At 47.2% G+C, this 22,503-nt stretch overlaps 7 protein-coding genes across 7 annotated transcripts; 3 read left to right on the forward strand and 4 right to left on the reverse strand.

Moving 5' to 3' along the window:
- Nucleotides 1–3,993: 3,993 nt before the first annotated feature.
- On the reverse strand, nucleotides 3,994–6,909 carry ALT_7417 (uncharacterized protein; the record flags this gene model as incomplete). The annotated part of the gene is made up of 1 exon (XM_033560810.2): nucleotides 3,994–6,909. One exon carries the CDS (start codon nucleotides 6,907–6,909, stop codon nucleotides 3,994–3,996), a length of 2,916 nt encoding a protein of 971 aa, XP_033416701.2.
- A 1,207-nt stretch (nucleotides 6,910–8,116) lies between these two features.
- Nucleotides 8,117–9,773, reverse strand: ALT_7418 (cytochrome P450; the record flags this gene model as incomplete). Its single annotated transcript, XM_033560811.2, has 3 exons — nucleotides 8,117–8,704; nucleotides 8,758–9,142; nucleotides 9,193–9,773. The coding sequence occupies 3 exons, from the start codon at nucleotides 9,771–9,773 to the stop codon at nucleotides 8,117–8,119; spliced, it is 1,554 nt and encodes a 517-aa protein (XP_033416702.2).
- Nucleotides 9,774–10,563: 790 nt separating this feature from the next.
- On the forward strand, nucleotides 10,564–11,404 carry ALT_7419 (uncharacterized protein; the record flags this gene model as incomplete). Its single annotated transcript, XM_033560812.2, has 2 exons — nucleotides 10,564–10,850; nucleotides 10,897–11,404. 2 exons carry the CDS (start codon nucleotides 10,564–10,566, stop codon nucleotides 11,402–11,404), a joined length of 795 nt encoding a protein of 264 aa, XP_033416703.2.
- Nucleotides 11,405–12,742: 1,338 nt separating this feature from the next.
- Nucleotides 12,743–13,682, forward strand: ALT_7420 (sulfotransferase family protein; the record flags this gene model as incomplete). Its single annotated transcript, XM_033560813.2, has 2 exons — nucleotides 12,743–12,931; nucleotides 12,978–13,682. 2 exons carry the CDS (start codon nucleotides 12,743–12,745, stop codon nucleotides 13,680–13,682), a joined length of 894 nt encoding a protein of 297 aa, XP_033416704.2.
- Nucleotides 13,683–13,975: 293 nt separating this feature from the next.
- On the reverse strand, nucleotides 13,976–14,590 carry ALT_7421 (uncharacterized protein; the record flags this gene model as incomplete). The annotated part of the gene is made up of 1 exon (XM_033560814.1): nucleotides 13,976–14,590. One exon carries the CDS (start codon nucleotides 14,588–14,590, stop codon nucleotides 13,976–13,978), a length of 615 nt encoding a protein of 204 aa, XP_033416705.1.
- A 1,044-nt stretch (nucleotides 14,591–15,634) lies between these two features.
- ALT_7422 (putative short-chain dehydrogenase/oxidoreductase) lies at nucleotides 15,635–16,884 on the reverse strand (the record flags this gene model as incomplete). Its single annotated transcript, XM_033560815.1, has 7 exons — nucleotides 15,635–15,769; nucleotides 15,826–15,917; nucleotides 16,005–16,156; nucleotides 16,223–16,308; nucleotides 16,378–16,495; nucleotides 16,570–16,741; nucleotides 16,839–16,884. 7 exons carry the CDS (start codon nucleotides 16,882–16,884, stop codon nucleotides 15,635–15,637), a joined length of 801 nt encoding a protein of 266 aa, XP_033416706.1.
- Nucleotides 16,885–20,862: 3,978 nt separating this feature from the next.
- Nucleotides 20,863–21,817, forward strand: ALT_7423 (aromatic alcohol reductase; the record flags this gene model as incomplete). Its single annotated transcript, XM_033560816.1, has 2 exons — nucleotides 20,863–20,889; nucleotides 20,951–21,817. 2 exons carry the CDS (start codon nucleotides 20,863–20,865, stop codon nucleotides 21,815–21,817), a joined length of 894 nt encoding a protein of 297 aa, XP_033416707.1.
- Nucleotides 21,818–22,503: the final 686 nt, after the last annotated feature.

Here is a 22,503-nt window from a genome sequence, read left to right on the forward strand (position 1 = left end):
AGTCCATTGGGTTCGAACCACTACATGAATCAAGAAAGCCAATGTTGGATGCTAAAGATATTGTTGCAAGCGCCACTTAATCTATCCGGAGAGTGCGTAAATAAGCATAAAACACTAGCTGTCTGGACCAGGGGCTCCTGTCGCAGTTTGATGCTCATAGTGGAGACAGCGCCAAACCTCGCCGTGTTTCGGGTCCACCAGTTGAGATATTCCGTCTACTCCGTGTACGAAAAGGAAAGATTGAAGACATCCTGTGTTTCAAGTAAGTGAACTTCTGTCAATGATATGTCTCGTTGGCGGAAAATTCTAGTCATGTCCCTGTAGAGAGGAGTTGTGCCTGGTACCTGCATATGCAACGAGTCAGGTCAATGGTAGATCCCTATTTGGTTTGATTAATCCCTTCTATTCGGGGACGTAGTTGGTGATGCGCATTGAATTGAACTCGTCAGTCTATAATTTATCCGTGAGTGTAATAGAACCAATATGCCTTGGCGCACGTCAACAATAGAATATGGACGAAGCCATAGTTTCAGCATCAATATGGATAATCCTTCAAGGCGCACACGGGTCTAGGGTCTCTCGTAACTGATAAGCTTATCCATCCATATCTAGACGTAGATAGGGGTATATTTTTATATGTGTAATTAGAAAAATCATATATATCTGCACTACTTTTCCTCCTCAGATTGGAGGACAGCCCTACAGTCCCTACTTCTCTATATAAGCCTGTTCTACCTTACATAATAGGTAATACATGATATTTATATAGCGAATTATCATATTATTAAATAGAATATATAGATATTTATGACTGAGTAATAGATAACGCATTATCCCCAGTGCAACCCGCATGGATATGAAGGTTAGCTAGGTGGTGGTTCAACCCATATCCAATCCATAACCAGTTGGGTTCAACGAAGGCGGCCCCGACTTCTCTCGACGCAGACATTTGTAGACATACCAAATTCACAACGCCTATTACACAGGCGGTGAACCTCTGGGTTCATTGGCTCAATGGCGGCTGGTGTTCCATGATTGGAGGGTTCGTAGGGTATATTGTCATCGGTATCATCGAAGCGGAGGAGAAGTCCCCACCCTGGAGGAAGCCACTCGAGAGTTGACGAAGACGAGGCAGTTGCTTAGCGAGCATAACGACAGTATCACCGACACTGCTGATCAATTGACGTTGGCGGCCCGCTTGGCTCAGACATAATCGCTCGGCAGAAGTATCGTAAGGAATCAGAACATGGGTCATTTGTATCAAGAGCTACCGGGGGAATATAGCAAAGTCTAACAATGTGTAGCTAGTACATGGTACTATTTTTAAGAAGTTTCCTATGTGACGTACTGGGCTGATGGCATATATCGCCCTTTTGCTCATGGATGCATGCCTCGCGGATCTGACACGCTTCTCTATGTAGAGTCTGGGCCCATATTTAACCCAGCGAGCCATACATGACATCAAGTGTAGCAACTAGCCACCTTAGTGGACATGTTATGCTTGTTGTATTGACACTGAGAACAGTACTCATTCACCTCGCTGCCATATCTGGTTAGTGCTGCTGCTCAACTCTCTCACTTTCGCTTCACATCAATAGTCTCTCTTTCTCTCTTCGTGAAAACATCACAATATCATAACATCATAATCTTGACATGTTCTATTCTCGCCCTAACAAGCTACAGATAGGCATCGCCCAGTAGGCTTCCGAGGCACAGGAACCTACCGTCTCTTACCAACAAGCAGCTCCGTCCACACATATGGTCGCACCACTCTCCCAAGCAACACATTCGCGACCGGAGCGCATCTCTTACGGAAACGATGCCATCATAGAGGATCCGAACGTCGAAGGATGAGGATAGCAAGTAAGTACTGTGCCTGGTGTGTTTTTCTACATGCTAATCTTCTCCAAAGACTTCGGGGGAGAACAGTCGATATAGTCGTAGGAGCTGAGAAAGAAGTCTTCAGTGTACATGAAGCGCTGGTCGGTGCCTCATCTTCATTCTTCGACAAGGCCATGGCGAGTGATTGGAAGGAGTCTCAGCAGCGCACTATCCACCTACCAGATGATGAATCCGAAATATTTGCGCTATATGTGCACTGGCTCTATTACGGCACTCTTCCTGTCTTTTGTGATGAGCCGGGTCTCCCAGGAAATTCTGAATACCTTAACTTAATTAAGACGTACGTCCTGGGAGATAAAATACTTGACTGCAAGTTTCAAGACGCGGCCATTGACGCTATTGTGGAGAAATGCCTGTCGAAAGCACAAGATGGGGCAAGTTGGTTCCCCGTTGGGCGAGGTGATAAGGTATGCATTCGACAACACAAGCGAGTCGGCTCCAATTCGCGAACTACTCGTGGATATGTACGCAATTTATGGAAAAAGAGTATGGCTCCAAGATTGGGCAGAGCCGGCAAATGTTCCGCAGCCGTTTCTGTTCAAGCTTGCTTCGAAGCTCTTAGATTGGCGAAACGGTACTAAACTGTCCTTCCAACCCTAGGGCCTAGCAAGATCATCAATCTACGAGATACCATGCAATAGCCACTACCATGATAAGATATGCATTGTCAAAATAGAGTAGAGACAACCACAGCCGGATGGATATTGAAAAACAAAATGCAGCAGAATGCCAGAATGTCACTGTGAAATAATCCAAACATCACAGAGACACCCGCTTCGCTATATACAACTCCTTTGAAATCCCAAATCACATCTGTTAGTTATAGGATAGGATACTAGTTATAGCCTTATAGGTTTTATATAAGCTATTACTAAAGGCTTCTAGTTAAGGTTAGTAGTATAAGATCTACCTAGGCTACCTAGCCTATCTAAAAAGCTATATAGATCTAAAATTCTTAGTCTCTTCCTCTCTTATAATACTAAGTTACTAACTACTATATCAAAGATTAGATCTTTCCTCTAGAGCTATATTACTAGCTAAATCTAATTAATCTATACTAGTTATACTATTATTAGAGTAATTGGTATACTAGCTTGGGAGGCCAATCCTTTTAGAAAAGTACTAATCGTCAGTCAGAATTGCATAACTTAACTATCCGAACCACTAAAATCAAATCCAACCTTCACCGAACCCGCAGGGGTTCCATTTGGCTGCCTACCTTAGGGAATCGCAGCAGTTTTGGTTTGCTAGGGTGGAACCAATTCGGATTTGGTTAAAACTGTTGGTTATGGTTTTTGTGGTTTTATTGGATTAGGTTAACTAACCCACAACTTTTTTACATAGAAACCACTAATTTCTAGGGTTTCTCTAATAATTTTAATATCACTAGATAGCCCTAAGTCTAGGCTATCTAAATATATAAATAATAATTCAAAATAATTAGTGGTTGCTGATATATAAGGGAATAATCATTTCTGCCACAGGTTGGTATGAAAGTGGTGATGATTAATATATACGTATATACACATCAACCTTTGACAATCACTTATAATCTAATAATGATTCTAACCACCATCCATTCAACCCTAGAGATATTGAATCGATATTTTAGATATAGATTACTATGAGGATAAATACTATATATTTCATATAAAAATATTAATTTTCTATAGGTATAGTGATAGTACGGTAGATAGTATGGCAGTCAATAATCATTTGAAATTTCAAAACAGCAAGCGCTTTGACTCGCATGAGATCGAACTGAATCTAACCATGGTTAGTTAGTATGAGCCTAGCTAGGCCTATCTAGGCCTAGTGGCGAATTTTGCGGTGAAACTCAAACCAAATCAGAACAGATCAGGTTGGTTCTGATTTCTGAGATCTGGACTCAAAATCGCAGCGGTTCGGTTCCAACCCTAGTTGGACTCGCCCGAACTCGGACCAAATGCAACTCTAGCTATGATAGAAAATACATAAAGATAGACAGAAATAAAAGGGAAGTTAATAGAGGATTAGGCTATTGGTAAGGAAAGAAAAATCTTAAATATTACTAGCAGGGGTGTTGACACCTACCATGGTTTTCCCTTATAGTTAGTTGCCATAGCCGCTAATAATACATTTAAAAGCACTTGCTGAATCTTCTTCTCTCAAATCCGCCCTCCTCCGAATATGCTGACTAACAAATAGGGGCACGCGGCGTTTTTTAGCTGTGATGGAATAAAATGAATGTTGTCCGACAACATCCACGAGCCTGTCCACTTTTGCCACCATATCCAAGTGAGGGGCATTAATGCAGTATCTTTTTCCGATCTGAAGGGTTTCCCCAGGGCCATCTGTCCCGCGAAGATGACGAGTGAACGTGTTCAACTTTGTAGACAATCGAAATTTGTCTGGCAGCTTCCATTGACCCTCCTGACATGTGTGGCCTATAGTTTCAAAACAATACGGAGACACGCAAGCGAAAGTCGCTGTTATAGACGAGTCACTTAAAATTTTGGTCCATGGGTGGTCCCGGGCAGACAGGACCAGCATACGGTTCTTGCGTTGTTCATTGAGAAACGCAAGGTGGAGGTCTCCATTTTTTGATATTCCTGTGTCTTTGAGCATGGCCAAAACGTTTCGAAATAGAGACAGGATGCGTTCCTGTAACCATTCCAACGATTGTCTTGTACTGAGGTCTCTCTGTTCGGACTCCAGAACCAGAGATGCAAGCCAGACAGTGAGATGTTCTTCTCCGCTCAAGGCCTGCACAAAAGCGTCCAAAGACGCCTCGTAAGAATTACCAGGCAATTTGGGAATTTGCCCAGGTACATGAAGGCATACAAACGCGACTAGGTCGCGAAGTCTGACACGAGTCATCACTCCTGTGCAGAGGCTGACGAACAACCCCCACATTTCATCAAATTCACTTATCTGGAATTCGAATAACCCTTTTGAAGTCAGTAATACCTCTTTAGCAGTTCTCCCTGGTACCTTTTCAAACGTTGCTTGGGCGATAAAATTCATATATTCACCGGATTGCAGCCCTACTGTGAAGTTTTTCATCTCAATGCAGGGATCACTTGCTCCAGGTATCTGAAAGTTCGATTGTAGTTCTTCAAAACTCATACTTCGACGGCAGCTCTGATTCCAATAAGCTGGCCCAATTGGCGTCAAGTGGAGGCCATTTGTGTCTCCGATCCTGATCCGAGTATGAAGATCAACGCGGATATTGGTTTCGCAGATGAGACGCATGCTGTATTCAGCCTGGTTTACCAACGTCCAGTGCCATTTCGGTATCGCATCATCCGTTTCGTCACTTGGTAAAATCATCCCGTTATGAATTTTAATGCCAGATATAGTCATTTTTCCAGGTGTAGGTATATCCATCTGGCTATCAACCACGTCCTGTTCTCCTTCGTCAAATAAAAGGAGGCAATCAGTCCTTCTAATGACAAACTCTGCTGGACCCCACATAGCAGCCACTTGCGCTGGTGTTGCAATAACATCTAGTCGTTTCTGTAAAAGTGGATTCTGTAGTCCGAAGACTAGAACCTCCTTACGAAGCATGTCGCCCAAGCAAGAAAGTCTGTGCGAGCCTGCATAGATTTTAGGAGCTTCCGGGCTGGGATTGGCACCTTCAAGGACGAAATCAAAAATAGGAGCCGTCAAGAATTCAAAACGAAATGGCGTCTCCGAGCCTCGTAAGTATGATTGAAGGATTAAGTTGAGAGCTTGCACCACCAAAGCAGTGAGGTGCAAAACTTCGGACTGAGCCGAGTTCGAGTTCCTGTCTCCATTGAATTGACCAACTCTGAGTGCTTTAAGTAGGGGCTCCATGGACTTCATCAATGGTGTCAATTTCTGAAGAATGAGGACATCTGACGGTCGATTAAAACCGAAACGACGCAGGAATTCGTAGAAAAAACTCCCTGCCGTGAAAATCAAGAATGCCGGATGTACAAAGCTCAAAAGATGAGTAGCAAAAAGTCCGATGCTCGCAAACCGAAAACCATGACTTTCATCTTCCGAGGATTCAGCGCTTTCTTCGAATAGATTCCTGCACTTCCAATAGGCATCGATAAATTCATCAATTTCCTTCATTTGTATTGAAACGATCTCGGCATAATCTTCGTCGCCATCCGTCTGGCTCTCAGATTTGGACGAGACATGGTGGATAAACAATAGCTGATCAAGAGGACCCACAACGTCCTCAAGCGTCCTGACTTGTGACTCAAAATTCATGAAGCCATGGTCGACAAGAATCTTAGTAGCAATTGTTGAGGAAGCCTCGGAACGCCTTGGATCCCTTTGAGAGAACGAGATTCTTGCACATTGCCTGGATGGTGTCCCAGCGAGCTGGACATGTTTGCGGTATTGATTGATGTAATCGTCTTCTATGTCAGTAATCAATCGTGGTTCGGGATCTGTATTTCCATCCTCTGCCGTAGCCTTCTCAATCCAAGGAGAGAACCCTGCTAGGCCTAGAGCAGCATCTGATTGTCCTAGTATCTCGGGTTTGTTGCTAACTCTTTCCACTTTATTAACCACTATAACTTCGTTGCCAATATGGTCCGTTTTAGCCACATCATGCGTCACCATTTCGGCGAGATCTTCGAATGCCAGTATAGATCCATGACCCGTATGAGACTCAGGGAGAGGAGACATCGGCACATGGGACGCATCAGAAAAACGGTCATTGCGGTTCTCCAATTTCCGTTGGACCAGCCAAGGCTGGAAAACCCAAGGGCGATTCAGGACATAGCTCGTGAGAATGCTAGTTATCGAGTTGGCTTCATCGCTAGCAGAGTTTTTGTCGAGATCTAACTCTGCTAATTCAGTGGTCCAGTGATCTTCCCCGAGTGTAGTAACAGACAAAAGCTGTTTGATACGTCTCTGAATTGCTTGAAATATGTCGGCGCGATGTGGCTTGCGACTACTTTCACCAGATAGAAAGTCGTTAACCTCTGGGATCGATTGGAGGAAATCCTCGATTTCCGTGCTTGATTGCTCACTATAGCTCGCCATTTTGGGTCAGTAGCAGGTTGAAGAATAACTCTACCTCGTGCATTCTCTCTCGAAACAGAGATGGTCAAATACATGGGTTGCTCTTGAGCCTTGATATGAGGGGATTTCTTGCGACTGACAGGGCAAGAACGAATCAGCTCCTCCCACGTGTAAATACCCCACTAAATCAGGAATGAATATTCGTTGGCTTCAGCAGTCTTAGAGCAATGAGATACGTACGATAGATATGGACATTGAAGCTGTATCTATCCTTCCCATCACCTTACTTCATGGACTTTCCCTCTGCATGTGCGAGGTGTCCGATAGCTGTTGCAAGTAACCTTTTCTGCGAAGGGTTTTTGGCGTTTGGTTCTGCTGGGATAGAACCCTGGTATGATGTATGTAAACTTAACAGCAAAGCACAGCCACGATTATGTATCTGTCATGAGCCGCCTCCTTCATCGAAGAGCTTTGGGCTTGTGCCTGTGCATGATTCCACTTCCTAAAGTGGTGTCTCTGCCGCATACAGAGTTGGTAGCACATGCCAAAAGCTCGACATAGCCCCATTATTCCCTCCACTGCGGCACTGCCAGGGGATCACTGCATACTGCGTCAAGCAAAGATGGAGCCAAACCTAAAAGCTCCATAACCTGAGGTCATTCAGCATATGGATGATGTGATCATAATAATCCAGAGTTATTCACTAACTACTAATTAAGGACGCTGCTGTATGGAGTACTTAGTTAAATAGGTAGGCTATAAACACCCCTATATAGGAGTTAGCTATTAACCTTACTAATATAGTAGTACTTAATATATGGGAGTGCCACTAGCCTCCTTTAGAAGGGAAGGGGGGCAGTATAGCAGGCAGGGCCTACTAAATACTTAAGCCCACTAGGTACTTATAGACTGCCTTAGGCACCAGTGAACTCCTGTCTAGTAGGGATACTAGTAGTTATATAACTCTTATAAAAATTAATGTAATAGTTAACGTGTCATATAATCTTATCCACCATTTATACACTCCATTTTATGTTTGGCTGTCGCAGCCCTGGTTAGAACTCCTCAGCAATTTCTTACTGTCTAAATCTAGCTATAGATTTATAAGGCTCCTAGACCGTGACACTAAAGATTATAATCTTAATCCTCTAAAGGGCTTCTTATTAACTTATTTGAGAAAAAAAAAAAGATCTATTATTCTACCTTCCTTAGAAGTACCAAAAGCATACTACTCAATCAACCGCACCCTAGTGGGCAACCCCAACGATGGCTTAGCCGTAACATCCAAAACTTGATACATGAACGTCCCCTCCTCATACACGATCTCAAAAGCAAACGTCCTAACTGTCATCACCAAGGCAATCTTCAACTGCATCAACGCTAGTGTCTGGCCCAGACACATCCGCGGTCCCTTCTCGAACGGTCTCCATGCGTTGGCCGGGACAAAGTATGGATTCGCAGGGTCGGTAACGAGGTGCCGTTCGGGATAGAACCTCTCTGCGTCCTTGAAGAGATCTTCGCGGCGCATGGTCGCGCAGTTGTTGACGAGGACGGCGAAAGGGTATGTGGGCCATTCCTTGCCGTCCGAGAGGAGTTTTTGCTCTGGTTGGCCGCGGCGGAGGCTGACGCCTGTTGGGGGCCAGAGGCGGAGGGCTTCCTTGATGACGGCGAGCGTGTATGGGAGATTGTTGACGAGGTTGGGGTCGTTGCGGAGGAGGTTTGCCGCGGCGGAGGGGTCAGTGCCGAAGAGGGTATTGTGTTCTTCTCGAAGGGTGTGGAGGACTTGGGGATGTTTGCTTAGGGCGGCGTATGTATACTGGCTAATGTTAGTGGCGCAGAAAAAAGAAGGAGAGAGTATAAAGGACTTACACAGAGAGTGCTGGCTGAGGTGTCGTGACCAGCGAAGATGAGCGTCTTGACGGACGCGATGAGCATGTCTCGCGTATATTTATCCATGGCGGTAGTAGGGGGGATTGACTTGTTCAGGATGCGGCTGGTAGCAATGGCGTCGTCGATGGCGTAGAACTTGGCCTTTTCGCTTGGAACAGCGGTTGGGCCGCTGACGACTCGTTTGTCTACCAGACAACCAACGTACCGGTCTAGTGCACGTCCGTTGCTCCATTTCTGATAGTGTCGACGGGGGCTGACGTCGTAGAGATACCGAGACCAGAAGTCCTGAGGGGCCAGAGCGGCCTGCTTTCGGAAAAGCTCGAGGAATTCATCATCGTCTCGCTGCGCGTTGCACTTGATTCCCCTATTCTCTGTCAGTTGAAGCTTTATCCGGGACAAGAACGTGAAGCTTACAAGATTACCCAAGCCGAGATATTAAATATCATTCTCGCACCTAGATCTTCCATTCTGAAGATGTCATCCCTCCGCGCATGTTCTTTGAGGACGTCTGCAAAAGCCAGCGCCTCATCCACAATATTCGGAACATGCTGCAGCAACTTCCGCGGCTGGAAGCCCGGTGTGAAAGACTTGCGCGCAATGAACCAGTCATGTCCATTTGCAGAGACCATAGACTTCTCGCCAAGGATCGGGCCTGTCCACTTCTGCATGACGGCCGACTCCTTGGGGAGATTCATCTTATGGACGATCTGCGTCGCCAGTTCCGGATGGGCAATGACAAGCTGCGGCGGCGCGAGCGGCCACAGATCAAGGTAGAAGAAATCACCGAGACCGTACCGCTGGCGCATCAAGTGCGCGAACAGCTGCGGGGTTGCATCGGGAGGCAGAGTACTTGCGATCTCTCGCATGACTAAAAAGTGACCCCAGATAGCGTGATGCGGCGGCCCAGGGAGATTTTTGAACATGCTGCGCTGCTGGCGCAGTCTGACGAGGAAGTAGCTCGCGAGAGCGGCTAGGACGAGAAGTAGAGCGAGCATGGTTGTATTCGAGTGTGGAGGACGACGAAGCGTCGCTGGTGGAGTAGATGCAGAGTTGGAGTGGTGAAGAGACGACGAGGTAGGCCAGGTATTCAGCTTCCAGCATACTGTTGAGCACGATTCTGTTTGATTTGTTGTGCTAAGATGAGATGAGTCTGTTGAGCTCTTATATATCCATTCTGAAGGGGTCAAGGCGGACTCTGTGATTGTTGTTTTGTGATGTTGAATCTATTCCTGGCTTTGGGGCCAAGTTCCCGTATACTAACAGTCAGAGGCTTGCAGGATGCAGATCCTCTGAAAATAACCCTGCAAGGCTGAAACACCAGGCTTGGCGGACCATTGCTTGGTATTCCTGGGAATCCTGGCAGTGCTTCTTTTGAGTGGGGATTCTTCATCAAACCTTAACTACGAGATTAGGGCTGTGCAGGGATCGCCCCCACTCCGTATCACACTGCATGTTTCTTAGTATACGGTACACTCCACGTGTCTTTGTAGATGGTATAGGTCAGCAGACTACATCTTTGGCAGATCATTGCTCAGAATCCTTCAGGATGTCTCGTATGTGATCAATTTGTTTTGCATCTGCGGTGTGTCTCACGTTGGGGCCAAGGGCGATCTCACGCCTCTGAAAGAAGCAAGAATAGTCGTGGCATCTCGGTGGCGATGGTTGAAGTATTCTGTAGTTATAGTTCTTTACCGTCCTTTTCAATAGCACTGTAGATTTAGAAATCCATTCAGGATCTCTCAACCTCGATCGCCGCCCATCTGCTTGACCATTTCCAAGCCCACCATGTTCGCCCTACGAGATGCAATTTACCTTATTGAACTGGCATTCTATGCCCCTATTGTTCCTGCTATTATTTTTATCATCCTTCTGCATGGCAGCAAACACCCCTACACATGGCGTCCCATCGTGATTCCCCTCATCATTCTGTCCGGCTTGCGAATCGCCGCCGCCGGACTCGGCCTTGCAGCCATGGACCCAGCTAAGTCCAATCTCCTCACGACAGCCACCCTCCTAGACACAATCGGCCTCGCACCAGTCCTGTGTCTCTTGATAGGACTTCTCATCCGAGCGTGAGTCACCTCCTCTCCTCGACACATCTTCTAACACAAATCGCAGCAACGCCCCCGTATACAAAGGCCTGCCTCTCTGGGTGTTCATCCCGTTGCAATTGATCACCATAGCAGCAACGGTGATGACCGCATACGGCGGCCGAGACCTCTACACGAGCCGCGATAGTCAAGCACAAGACCTCCGCTTGATGCGCGCCGGCATCATCCTCTTCATCGCCCTTTTTGCTGGCATCATGGTGCTCTCGGTCATCACCATGCTGAAGGTCCGGGTAAAGTTCTACCGCACTGAGCGTGCGGCTGTCGTTTGTGCTTTGCTCTGTGTGCCCTTCATGAGTGTCCGCTTGGCGTTCTCGGCTGGATCGTTGTTTTCGGGGCAGGGGTCCGTGTTGAACCCGATGTCGGAAGATGAGACCGGCATTTGGCTGCATTTTCTTATGGTCATTGTTATGGAGTATATTGTTACGCTTTCTGCCACGGCTGTTGCTTTGACTGCGAGAAAGGTCATGGTGCTGTCGGCGGGAAGGGCTGATTCTCTTAAGGATGAGGAGATTTGAGATATATGGTTGATGTTGGTTTAGGAGCGGATGGGTGTCTGGTGACAGATTTATCATTATATTGCATGTGGTTTTACTTGTTTGCTTTGCTTAGCATCCCTTATTCGATCTCATCTTTTGAATATACTCTATGTTGCTCTATATAACGTTTGCCTGTATGTGTGATCTTGTTCATACTTACAGTAAAGTGGATGGCTTTGGTAATTTCTTTCCCTTGCATCTCATAATGTCGCAACATATATATACATGATGCGCTGATGAACAAACTTGTTACAATAATACAACTCATTCAATCTAACTATATGTGATGTATCTGAGAGTTCTCTAAATGCAGACAGCGGATAGGTTGCTATACGCTTCTTTCTTTGTGTACGATCATACAGATTTGATGGCGACAGGAAAGCTCTCCATGCCTGTAGGACGAATATGGTGATAGCCCAATGCTCGCTGCTGGAAGGCCTACCGCAAGGCATACCTACATGAGACAAACATATAGAAATGCATGGTGTTTCTAAATCCGCCTCACACCTCGCAGGATCTCAATACGATGAGATGTGACGTTGTTCCTGTCTAATATTAGACACAACACTTATTCGCCACTAGATACGAAGAAGATTGCCTCATACTATCCTTCTGGTGACTACCAGTTCCGCGGTTGAGGAGAGGGGCAGAGGGTGATGCAGCCCTGTTCACAGCGTCTGCGGGCGTTTGGCCCCATGCGGGTTGACTGAGACACAATCCTGCGGTATTCTAGTCTTGACTAACTGCACGACAAGGCACACAAGGTTACTTTGATATCAGAAGTAGACCCTGATGTTGCATTTTTTGTGTGCAAACTGCACCAAGCTGAAAACCCACGTGGGGATGTTTCACCACTGGGGCCAAATCCTTCATGCAGAGCCTCGTGTGGGTTCCAATATATGCTAGGAGGCGCAAGGTGCATTAGGGGCTAAATTATCTGGATTAAGGTTATTAATTCAGGACGCCTCGTGTTGGGGATGTCCTTGGCTGGAAGGAGTCAAGATCGTCAAGATCACTTGGCGATGCTTATTGGTTTGGCAACGGCCCCAACTTCAGTATCTGATGTAAGATCGGATTATTCAGGGCAATTGGAGGTAATCCATCTGCAGAAAAGCAAGTAGGCAATTTTTGTTGGAATGTCGGAATGATAGTCTATTGGTGGCTGTGTTCGTGTTGTGGGTTTTGCGATGGGGGCCATATCACATCGCTATACTCAGCTTCCTACGGTCGAAAGTCTACTAATACGCACTCAATGCGCGTCAAGTCGATCATTTCTTCATCACCAGTCATCTCAACTACTCTACAACACGTCTCACAATGGAAGCCACAAAAATGCAAATGGACATGCACAAGTCCAACTCCTGGCTCTACTACAAACTCAGCATCCACACCCTAGGCCTAGTCCTTCGGTCTGGCATCACAATCACCAGCCCCGACCCCAAAGCAGACGCAAAACTCCAAGTCACCTCAGGCGTACACCATGGAGGAACTCTCAAAGTCATCGTCGTACGTCTCCCCAGCAACAAGCTCGAAGATAAACTGACACACACAGGCCGGCCTCCCCCGCACCGGCACAATCAGCATGAAGCGCGCCCTCGAGGAACTAGGCTACGGCCCCTGCTTCCACCTCGCCGAACCCCTCTGCCAATTCGACAACCTCCGCCAAAGCGCCGCCATCGTCCACACAAAAGACACGGCCCTCCGGCGGCGCAAGCTCGCCAAACTCCTCCAAGGCAGCGAAGTTACCCTCGAGGTTCCCGGCAGCGCTTGCCTACCCGACCTACTAGAAATGTACCCCGACGCCAAAGTCATCTTGACAGAACGCACCTCCGCAGCGGTCTGGCTGCGCTCCTGGCGCGGGTTCGGGATCGATTTGAGGTCGGACTGCTTCCGCTGGATCGGGTACTGGGTTCCCGGCGTGGTGGCAGCTAACGATCTCTACCGCGGGTGGATGCGGCTTGCGTCCGAGCGGTTCGGGGTGGAGGCCGAGCCATCGGAGGAGCTGTACCATGCGCACAGTGCGTGGGTGAAGAGCATCGTGCCGAGAGAGAGGTTGCTGGTCTTCAAGTGTCAGGATGGATGGGGGCCTCTGTGTGAGTTTTTGGGGCGGCACAGGCCGAATCCGTTCCCGCATGGCAATGAGGCGGGTTACTTGCGGTATTATAAGCGAGTGGCGATGGTGTTGGGGATTTTTCTGTGGTTGGGTGTTCTCGCGATGGCTATTATGTCGTTGTTTGTGATGTCTTTGGTGGAGTAGACTCGCTGTTGCTCTGTTTTTGTTTGTCTTTAAGCCTTTATACCTTGGTGTTTTGTGGAGCCTGTATGTTGGTTTTGCTTATACTTGCCAACTCTTTCGATGAACAACGTCGATTATTTATACGTTTGTTACCGTGGTACAAGTGAGCCGACTGGCGAGATGTGGTAGACTACACAGTAGCCTGTATCTTTCTGGACATTATATGGAAAAAACTACCGTAAGGCCAAACCAGAAGACGGTCCATCATTGTAGTACGAGAGGGCATAACTGCGAAGGAAATATTCACAACCAGATCAAAGAAGAGCAGCAACCGCAGCCGCAACAACAGGCGCAGCCGTGATCAACGCCCCCGCAGGCCCAGCAGCAGCAACACCAGGCGTCTTCGTCGCCTCAGGGGCAGTAAACTTGTCCACTCCCGCCGTAACAACCAACTCATAGTACGAGCTCGTCGCCGGCGAATACGTCGCACTACTTGACGTCGACGACCCAACCGTAGCACCACCCGCCGAGCCTGTCATCCCAATGCTCATGGTGCAACTGGCAGACTCAGTGCGGGACCGAATCTTGCACTCGTAGGACTGCGTGACGGTGATATCGTAGCTCGTTTCCTTGCCTGAGGTCGAGGCGGTGTACACGCCTGTCACGCTGACGGTCTCGGGGCCCTGGATGATCGTCCAGGAGTTCTTGATGTTGCAGTCTGTCTTGGGGGCGTCTTTCAGACAGCCCACGTTGTAGGTTGTTGCGGCGGCGTTGATTCCTGCGATGCTGGCGCCGGTGCTGGTCCAGCCGCCGTAGCTTAACAAGGTGGCAGACCAGTTGGGGACGAAGTAGCCGATTGTAGTGGTTTTGTCGTCGGCATGGGCGGCCAGGGCGTAGAGGGCTGCAGGGAGGAGGAACGAGGCACGCATTGTGACGGTTACTTTTTGTTGTGGAGACGTCAGAAAGAATAGAAACAGGGAAGAAGATCGACAGACAAAATTGCAGAAAGAGAGGAACGTGGCCCCTTTTAAAGGGAGGAGGGAAGAAAGGAAAATAATTATCGCGTCCAGTCGTCTGCCAGACTACCAATGTCAATAGTCTACAAACAAACGACCCAAGCACCACGCTAGGATAAAGGAAGATGAGTATTCGGGTATATCGTAACCATGTCCACCAACCAATGTTTCTGAATTGATGCTGTTGGCGCTAGACTGCATCGCTCTGTGCTGATTGGCATATGCCTTGCAGGATAGCATTCGGTAATATTTTAGTGCAGGAAACTAGTCTCTCTAGTGCTCAGCTAAGACTGTAGCAGGCCACTGAGAGTAGACTCAGTAGAGAGCAACTAGTCCATTATTTGATGACAGCATCCTATCAATTGGTTTATCTCTTTATTTTGCGGGGTGACAAACACAAATAGTGGACTCCGCTTTGAAGGACTGTTGTTATGTGTGCCCGTTGCGCGGGTCAAGCTTGTCAACAGATCAATACTCAGTCTAATTTCAAGAAAACTACCTATGCGGGCGCCTAAAGGTATGCCATGATTAGCTAACCTTGATTACTCTTAGAAGGTAGCTGTGATGCGGCTAAATCCTACATGTAACACTGTCAAATAGGATGTTTGTAGCTTCTGGTTTGGTCACTGGCGGTTGGCAGCGAATCCGATTCTCAAGAAGGCTTTGCAGAAGAACAGAGCAGAGTAGCAACGGCCACAGACAATAGTAGCCAGTCGGGTACTAGAAGGCAAGATTATTTAAGTAGCGTTAAGATGATCAATCAATTATATATTTTACCTAAGTACCCCAGTTCGAAAGCAATAATCAGACCAATGATAAAGTTCGCCGGATAGGCCAATACATGGCATAGATTGATATAGCAGGCTCTTTGTCACATCTGATGTATAACTGCCTACGCACCTCATGCAAGGCTATCAGATCAATACACCGCGTGTATATGGCCTGTGGAGGGATACATTAAAACCCGCCTTTTCGCATCATCTCAACCACTCGGCGAAAAGCCTGTTGACGCTGCTGTTCCCAGCTGTTAAAAGCGATATTCGACAGACCGATTGCAATCTGGTCATCTCCGGCCAGAAGCTTCTCCATCGTCTGCACAAGGGTGGTCAGATGAGCTCGCGAAGTGATATATATAAGTAGACACAAACCTCTTTAGTAAACTCCTCTACTGGGATACCAAACGGCTTGCCACGAACCGTTTCCGCCATGTCAGGTTGGTGCTTTGGGTCGTGCAGTTCAGCTGTAGTGCAGGAAATTAGTATCATTGTGACGTCTTTTTGGTTCTTTTTCCCAACCCCTGAATGAACAAGTCCTCAGGTATACGTACTTTGCACGATAGGTGGGAAGATCTCAATCACTTTGACGTTTGTGGTCTTTAGCTGCTCCCGTAGGCAGAGGATCCAATGATGCAGAGCGGCCTTGGAAGCGCAGTAGTTGGAGCAGCGAAGAATGGGAACCAGTGCGAGATTGGATGAAGTGCTAATGCATTATCAGTCAGGTGTGAATATCCCAGAGATGGGAGGCGAATATTTGCCAACGACTTACAATATGAGTGATGTTGGAGTGTCTCCTTTAGCCATGAGAAAGGGTAGGAACTCCTTGGCCAATGCAACGTAGGAAACATAGTTGACCTAGAAACACTGTCAATTAAACGTAAGAAGGAAAGGAATGTACCAGTCAAGGTTTAATAGGTCCTTTACTGTCATCTCATCCTGAATCTGATTGATATCAATGCTCTCTGGCTCGCTAAAAACAGACCGCCGTTGAATGCCCGAGTTGACGAAGACGCAGTCTAAATCTGGGTGGGAAGAAGTCACACTGATCAATCCGTTGGTTAACCATATTAATATATATATAGGCAAATACGCTGAAAGGCTGAGCTGACGACGTACTTCTTCACAAAGTCTGGAATTGCATCTAGCTTGCTGATATCGAGATTGAAAGATGCAGCCTTGTCCGCGCCGTGTTCCTGGACGAATGAGTCAAGGTGATCCTGTCGTCGACCGACGGCAATCACGAAGCAGCCATGTTCGACAAGGCTTGCGGCTAAAGCACGGCCGATACCTGAGGACCAGTGTCAACCACTGTAACGCTGACTCTATGTTGCATGTATCAAAGGTAAAGTGAGGAGATCAGCCTCATGCATACGTGGAACACTCACCAGATGTAGCTCCAACCAGGAGTACCTTCTTGTAAGGGAAAGCCATGATTGTTTAGGCGGGTATCCCAAAGAGAGAACGCAAGATCACAAACCAAGCCTTATACGACGGTGGCTGCAGCCTCTTTTATAATTGTCTGCCATAAACCTAACACCAGCCCATTGTTGGGCCATGGGGAGCGGCCAAGTTCCGTGTCCAGCCATCCCGTGCGAGCGGGCCCCTCCTTGACAGGCTCCGAAACATTTGCGTGCCACTGTATTCATGGCTCCCTTCGTAGACACAGCAACGAACTGACTACTCAAGCCAGCATTATTGGTGGGGTAGGTGGCGTCGCCGAGTAGACGTCATGATATCCAAAACCCTCCGCCGTCGGGTCAATTGATCGATCCGTTGGTTTTCAGTGAAGCTGCGAAATAGCCGTGCCTGCAAACTGGTATTGGTTGAATTGTCGCAAGTATCCGCCCTATTCATTTGCTACCTCCGGAGATAGTCGATTATGTTTTATCTTAACCCCGTCGGGTTCTGCAGTCAGTACATACTCCGTATATGGACCGGTGGGGCACATTATTCGGGTCGCCGCAAAACCCGAACCCCATACAAAACGATTAAGTCGGGGGAGCAGGACCGGTTATGCCAATCCTTCCGTGTACCGATCTTCAAGGATATGGGTGTTTTGAGCCTCTTGGTGTTGTCCTTTGTTGTAGGGACACCTGCTAGCTACCCCTCTAGATCTCAAGATGTAAACCTAAAGTTTTGGTTTTAGATAAATACGTAGTCAGGCCCATTCGCTATCTACGTGTATAAAATTTTAGCTTATCAATTATAACAGGCCCCTAGATCATCTGCACCTAAGGTTATCCGTATCCATATAGGGTAGACATTGTCAAACCACGTCCAGTTGGCTTGGATATGCCAGACAGTCTATCCGAAACGGCAATGTCCTTTCTTCGCATCGTGATTCGTGACAGTATATATCCCATATAGCTTTACAGTGAGTAACTTATTCGTCCTACCCCTTTAGGGTCAAAGCCTTTACCCACTTTCAGGAGAACGTTTCCTCCCTCCTTAGAATTCTTTCTTATTTGAAAAAAATAACAGTGCTGGCGGCCCCTTTGAGGCAAGCTCAGTGTGGACGGCTGCATAGCTAATGATTTGAGAATATGTGACAAGGTAATAACATAGCCAATCACCATGTGAGTTTCCAAGATATTTGCCTGACATTATCTGGACCTACACATGTCCTTTGCATATTGTCATATTTGTTCATCTTCCCTCCCGACTATTTTGCCTGTGCTCCTGCTGTGTACTCGACATGTTGTACGGAGATAACGGCAAGTTAAATATCAAGAATAAAATCTTCCCAGCTTATATCAACATCCAATGGCGCAGACTCTATTCCGCGTCCAAGATCCCTTCCACAATTTTGAAACGGCTGATCTGATACTACACCTTCGCGCGGTGACTGAGGGGTAGCATGTGCTGTAGCGAGTAGGGAGCCCGACATCGCACCCGGCAAAGCTGGACGGGATATGCTAGGTAGTTCTAATTTTTCTTGGACTGCCCTTCGATTCCGCTGTCTTCGTCTTGCATGGTGAAGCTCTTTCAGAGAATTCTGGATGGCGACTTGTGCTTTTCTTCTTGCGTCGACGTCGTTTTTTCTCTTGCACGAAACCTTTCTAACAATTTCCACCGCACCTGACGATATGCGAAGAATCTGGCTGAATTCGCCTCTCGATCTATCATTGGCCAACTGCATAAAGCTTACCGCCGAGTCCACAGCCTGGAATATCTCCAGGATGTAAATATCGTCTGTATCGACTATGGCTGACACCAGGAGAACGAGGACGGCATCGACGATATAGGGTGGGATAAGCCTTGTAGGTAAGGAGGTTATTACGCGTGTTAAACACATCGCCGTAGCTAGGCTTCCACTTACCAGAATGGGAAAGCGTCCAATGAACCTAGATGCTGAAGTAGACGGATTGAATCCAGGGCAGCCTCAGTACGTCTCGTTGTGGCTGACCTGATGCAAGAAAGGAGCGGAGATGATGGCTCTATCCTGGACAGTAAACCTGTGTAAGGACAGTGAATTGCAGCTAAGCGATGAATGGCGATGAGGCAGTTGTTGTACATCAGTTTCAGCAGCGATATTGAGAACACGCTTCGAGAGTTATCGCCCTCGCTGCAGCTAAGGGACAAGGATAAGTCAGGTGGGAGGTTATTTCGCCAAGTCTCTAGTTGCTGATCCAGACCAGCCGTCAATTTCAGTAAATATTCTGGCGTTTCATCTTTCGCACTTGCCGAATAGAGTGTCTGGTATATCTGTTCTGTAATCATCGCGAGAGAAACGAAATGCTGCAGGGACCAATGGCTTTCTCCAAACGACTGAGACATGGAGGCTCTGCGGTTATTATCCAGCATCTGCTCTACCATAGGATAATGACTTTTGATAATCGATGGAAGTCCAGACCGAAACGAAAACCTAACCATGTGAGACCTTATGTCATCAAGAAATCAGGGTGGCGCGGCAAATCCTACTCCTTATCCAAAACATACAAAACATACTGGGTCGCTGCCTCTTCTGAAAAGACCGAGCGAGATTCCAGACTTTCTCCAAGACCAGTTGCTTGATTGATGGCTACCCCCAATATACTGGAGGCATTATTGAAGTGCATCTCGCCTTGCAGAAAGACGGACTGGCCATCATGTTCAGTAGAGAAACAAGAGACTGGCAAGGTAACCTTACCATGATAGATAAAGCCTGGACATTTCTTAGGCTGGGGCCAGAAACGGTTATCTCAGGCACAAGGCGCATTGCAGCATTAAAGTATGTCCATGCTGCTCCAACGGTGCGATCAGGAGTAGATGTATTCCATAGCTGTATCTTATACGATATCGCCATGACTGCGTAAACACATGCCCAAGAGCCTGCATCGAGATGAGATTCTAACACCAATGCATCTTGAATTAAACTTCTCAAGGTAGGCTCCTGGAACAAGGGGTAAAGCGAGTTGAAAGACTGAAAGTAGGCGCTAAGCAATTCCTGGATTTCGTCGGGTGGTGGCAGAGAAATTCGGATCATTCTCCTGCTCTGCGGCCCGAAGTCGAGCATATCATTGCTGAAGTAGGGTTGAGGCATAGGAATAGGAGGTTGTAAAATGTTGTTAGCCAAATTTAGACCCAAGGAATCCGGAAATTCCGACTTCGTGACTTCTTCCTTGATATAAGAGGCTATATCAGGCGAGATTACGGGTATATTTAGCGGAGGATTCCGCGAACAGATGTCAGTAGCTGATTTTAAGTATTAGTACCGTTCAAATTGGCACAGTTCCGTAACCATTGGATAGGGCAAACCAACACCTATCCGTTACATTACTGGAGATATTATTTCCAAGCGCATCAAGCCTTCGGATTCTATCAACGAGCGACTGGAGGTGCGAACTACCACCAAGAGTGAGTATTCCGGAGAAGTACGGCAGCTACCGAGGGCGAATGCATACTGCCCGTCTGCATACTCATGTTCACTCATCTTGACGGATGAAATAAATCAGCCCTCAATACCAGTGGATGACATCAACATGTGCCGACTGCTTGAAAGGGGGAGTAAACCGTAGTGAGAATTAGGTAGACTTCGCAATCGAGGGTGGCCAATGTATCGAGTTAGCAGGACAAACTTGTTCTATTGCAGTTCCGCGTATTATTAATCTATGCGGAAATACCCAGTCAACCAGACGAATCATCTGATGATTACGTGAGCTATGCACGGTTATCCTTCCTTCAATGGAATTTATTCACCAAATTAAAGTTTTCCGGATTGTCGGGTCTTCCATTTCCGGTATTCTTACATCATGACAAACCCATATTTGTAAAGTAGGCTTCTTTTGGAATACCTACTGTTGAAACAAAACTATATAAGGCTGCCCAAATAGCCAGATGAACGAACTCATCCAAAAGGTCTTCAGCATCTTCTACCTGGTTATTCTTCATCCCAAACACTTCTATTGGTAAAATACCTCCTGTGAAACGATGTCACCCAGAGTAGCAATTGCAGGGGTAAGTACAACGATGCTCCGACACATATGATATCAGAACCCTTAACCTTATTCATCCGCAGGCGAGTGGCAACCTTGGCCCAGCTGTGCTTAAAGCTCTGCTGAGCGCGGGCTTCGAGGTGACTGTCTTGACTAGGGCTGGAAGTCAAAACAAGGACAATTTCGGACGAGCACAAGTTGTACCGGTCGACTACAGCTCCTTGGAGTCTTTGACCTCTGCACTGAGTGGTCATGATGTAGTCGTCAACACCCTCGGAGCTATACCTCGAGATATACATCTCAGATTGGTGGATGCTGCTGTCGCTGCCCAGGTTCAGCGCTTCATTCCCTCAGAGTTCGGCTCCGACACAACCAATGAAAATGCGGCCAAGCTACCAGTCTACCAAGACAAGGTCGCTGTTCAGAAATATCTCCAGGAAAAGTCAAAGGAGTCTGGTGGGAAATTCTCCTATACCATTCAGATCAATGGCCCCTTCCTGGACTGGGGTCTCATGGTCAATTTCTTGCTGAACTTGGAGGGCCCAGAAGCTGAGCTATATGATGGGGGTGATAGAAAGTTCAGTACCACTACGCTTTCAGGAGTGGGCAAAGGTGTTTGCGGCATAATCAACAACCTCGAGGCCACCAAGAATCGCACAGTGTATGTCCGTGAGGCAGATGTCTCTCAGAAGCAGCTGCTGAAGATCTCGGGCAAACAACTGGCCACCAAGTCCATTAGCACGGTAGAGTTGGAGAAGGCTGGTTTCGCGGAACTCAGCAAGCCAAACCCGGACCCAACAGTATTTGTTTTCAACTTCCTCCGGCGAGCGATTTTCGGCGAAGGGTTCGGCAGCCTGTTCAGCACCGAAAGTCTTAGCAACGATTTGCTGGGTGTGGAACCACTAGGAGAGGAGGATCTCAAGAACCTTGTGGCCAAGTACACAAACTAGATTTGTGCCCTTTTGTACTTTCCGCCGTGAAAAGCCAATATCGAACCCCTTTGTTATTCCTGTACCCTAAACACGAACATCCTTACGGATCCAGCTAAGACATGCTTGGCGAGTGACACTCATGGTTAACAGCCTCCCAATAATTATGCCATTGCCTTCTTGATGGGCTATGTCCTTGGAGCTCTCTTTTCCTCCCTGATTCTGCAAGGAAACTGATCGAGCAAAGCCCATATCAATATGATCCACAATGACGATGAGGGTGTAATTGTTGATAGTCCACATTCTAACAGATAACCTGCTTTACAAGCAGGGATCAGCCACTGCCCGGACTATTGGTGAGGGATGGGTATATAATTCCAATAACCGCTAAGATGAGACTGTAGTCCAAGAGGAACTGCAATCAAAGTGGAACTGCTGTTAGCTGTGACTCAGGCTCACCCACTCCGGCCGCGGTGTGGGTGAGCCTGAGTCACGGCTAAAGGGGTGCGGCCAATCCATGAGTAGCGTAGGAGCGCGGCCCCCTCGTATTCAAGCGGGGGTTGATAATGAAATGTCTTAGGCAGAATAGCAATGCGTAATCCAACCCAGCGAGGCAGGCAGGTATTTAAAAGGCCAATTTCCATTCAGCATCTGATTATTTTAGTTCGGCATCGAATATAATACTGGTTTATCATCGAAATGGCTTC

Source organism: Aspergillus lentulus (assembly GCF_001445615.1).
Source record: "Aspergillus lentulus DNA, contig: Alt13, strain: IFM 54703, whole genome shotgun sequence".
Lineage (NCBI taxonomy): Eukaryota > Fungi > Ascomycota > Eurotiomycetes > Eurotiales > Aspergillaceae > Aspergillus > Aspergillus lentulus.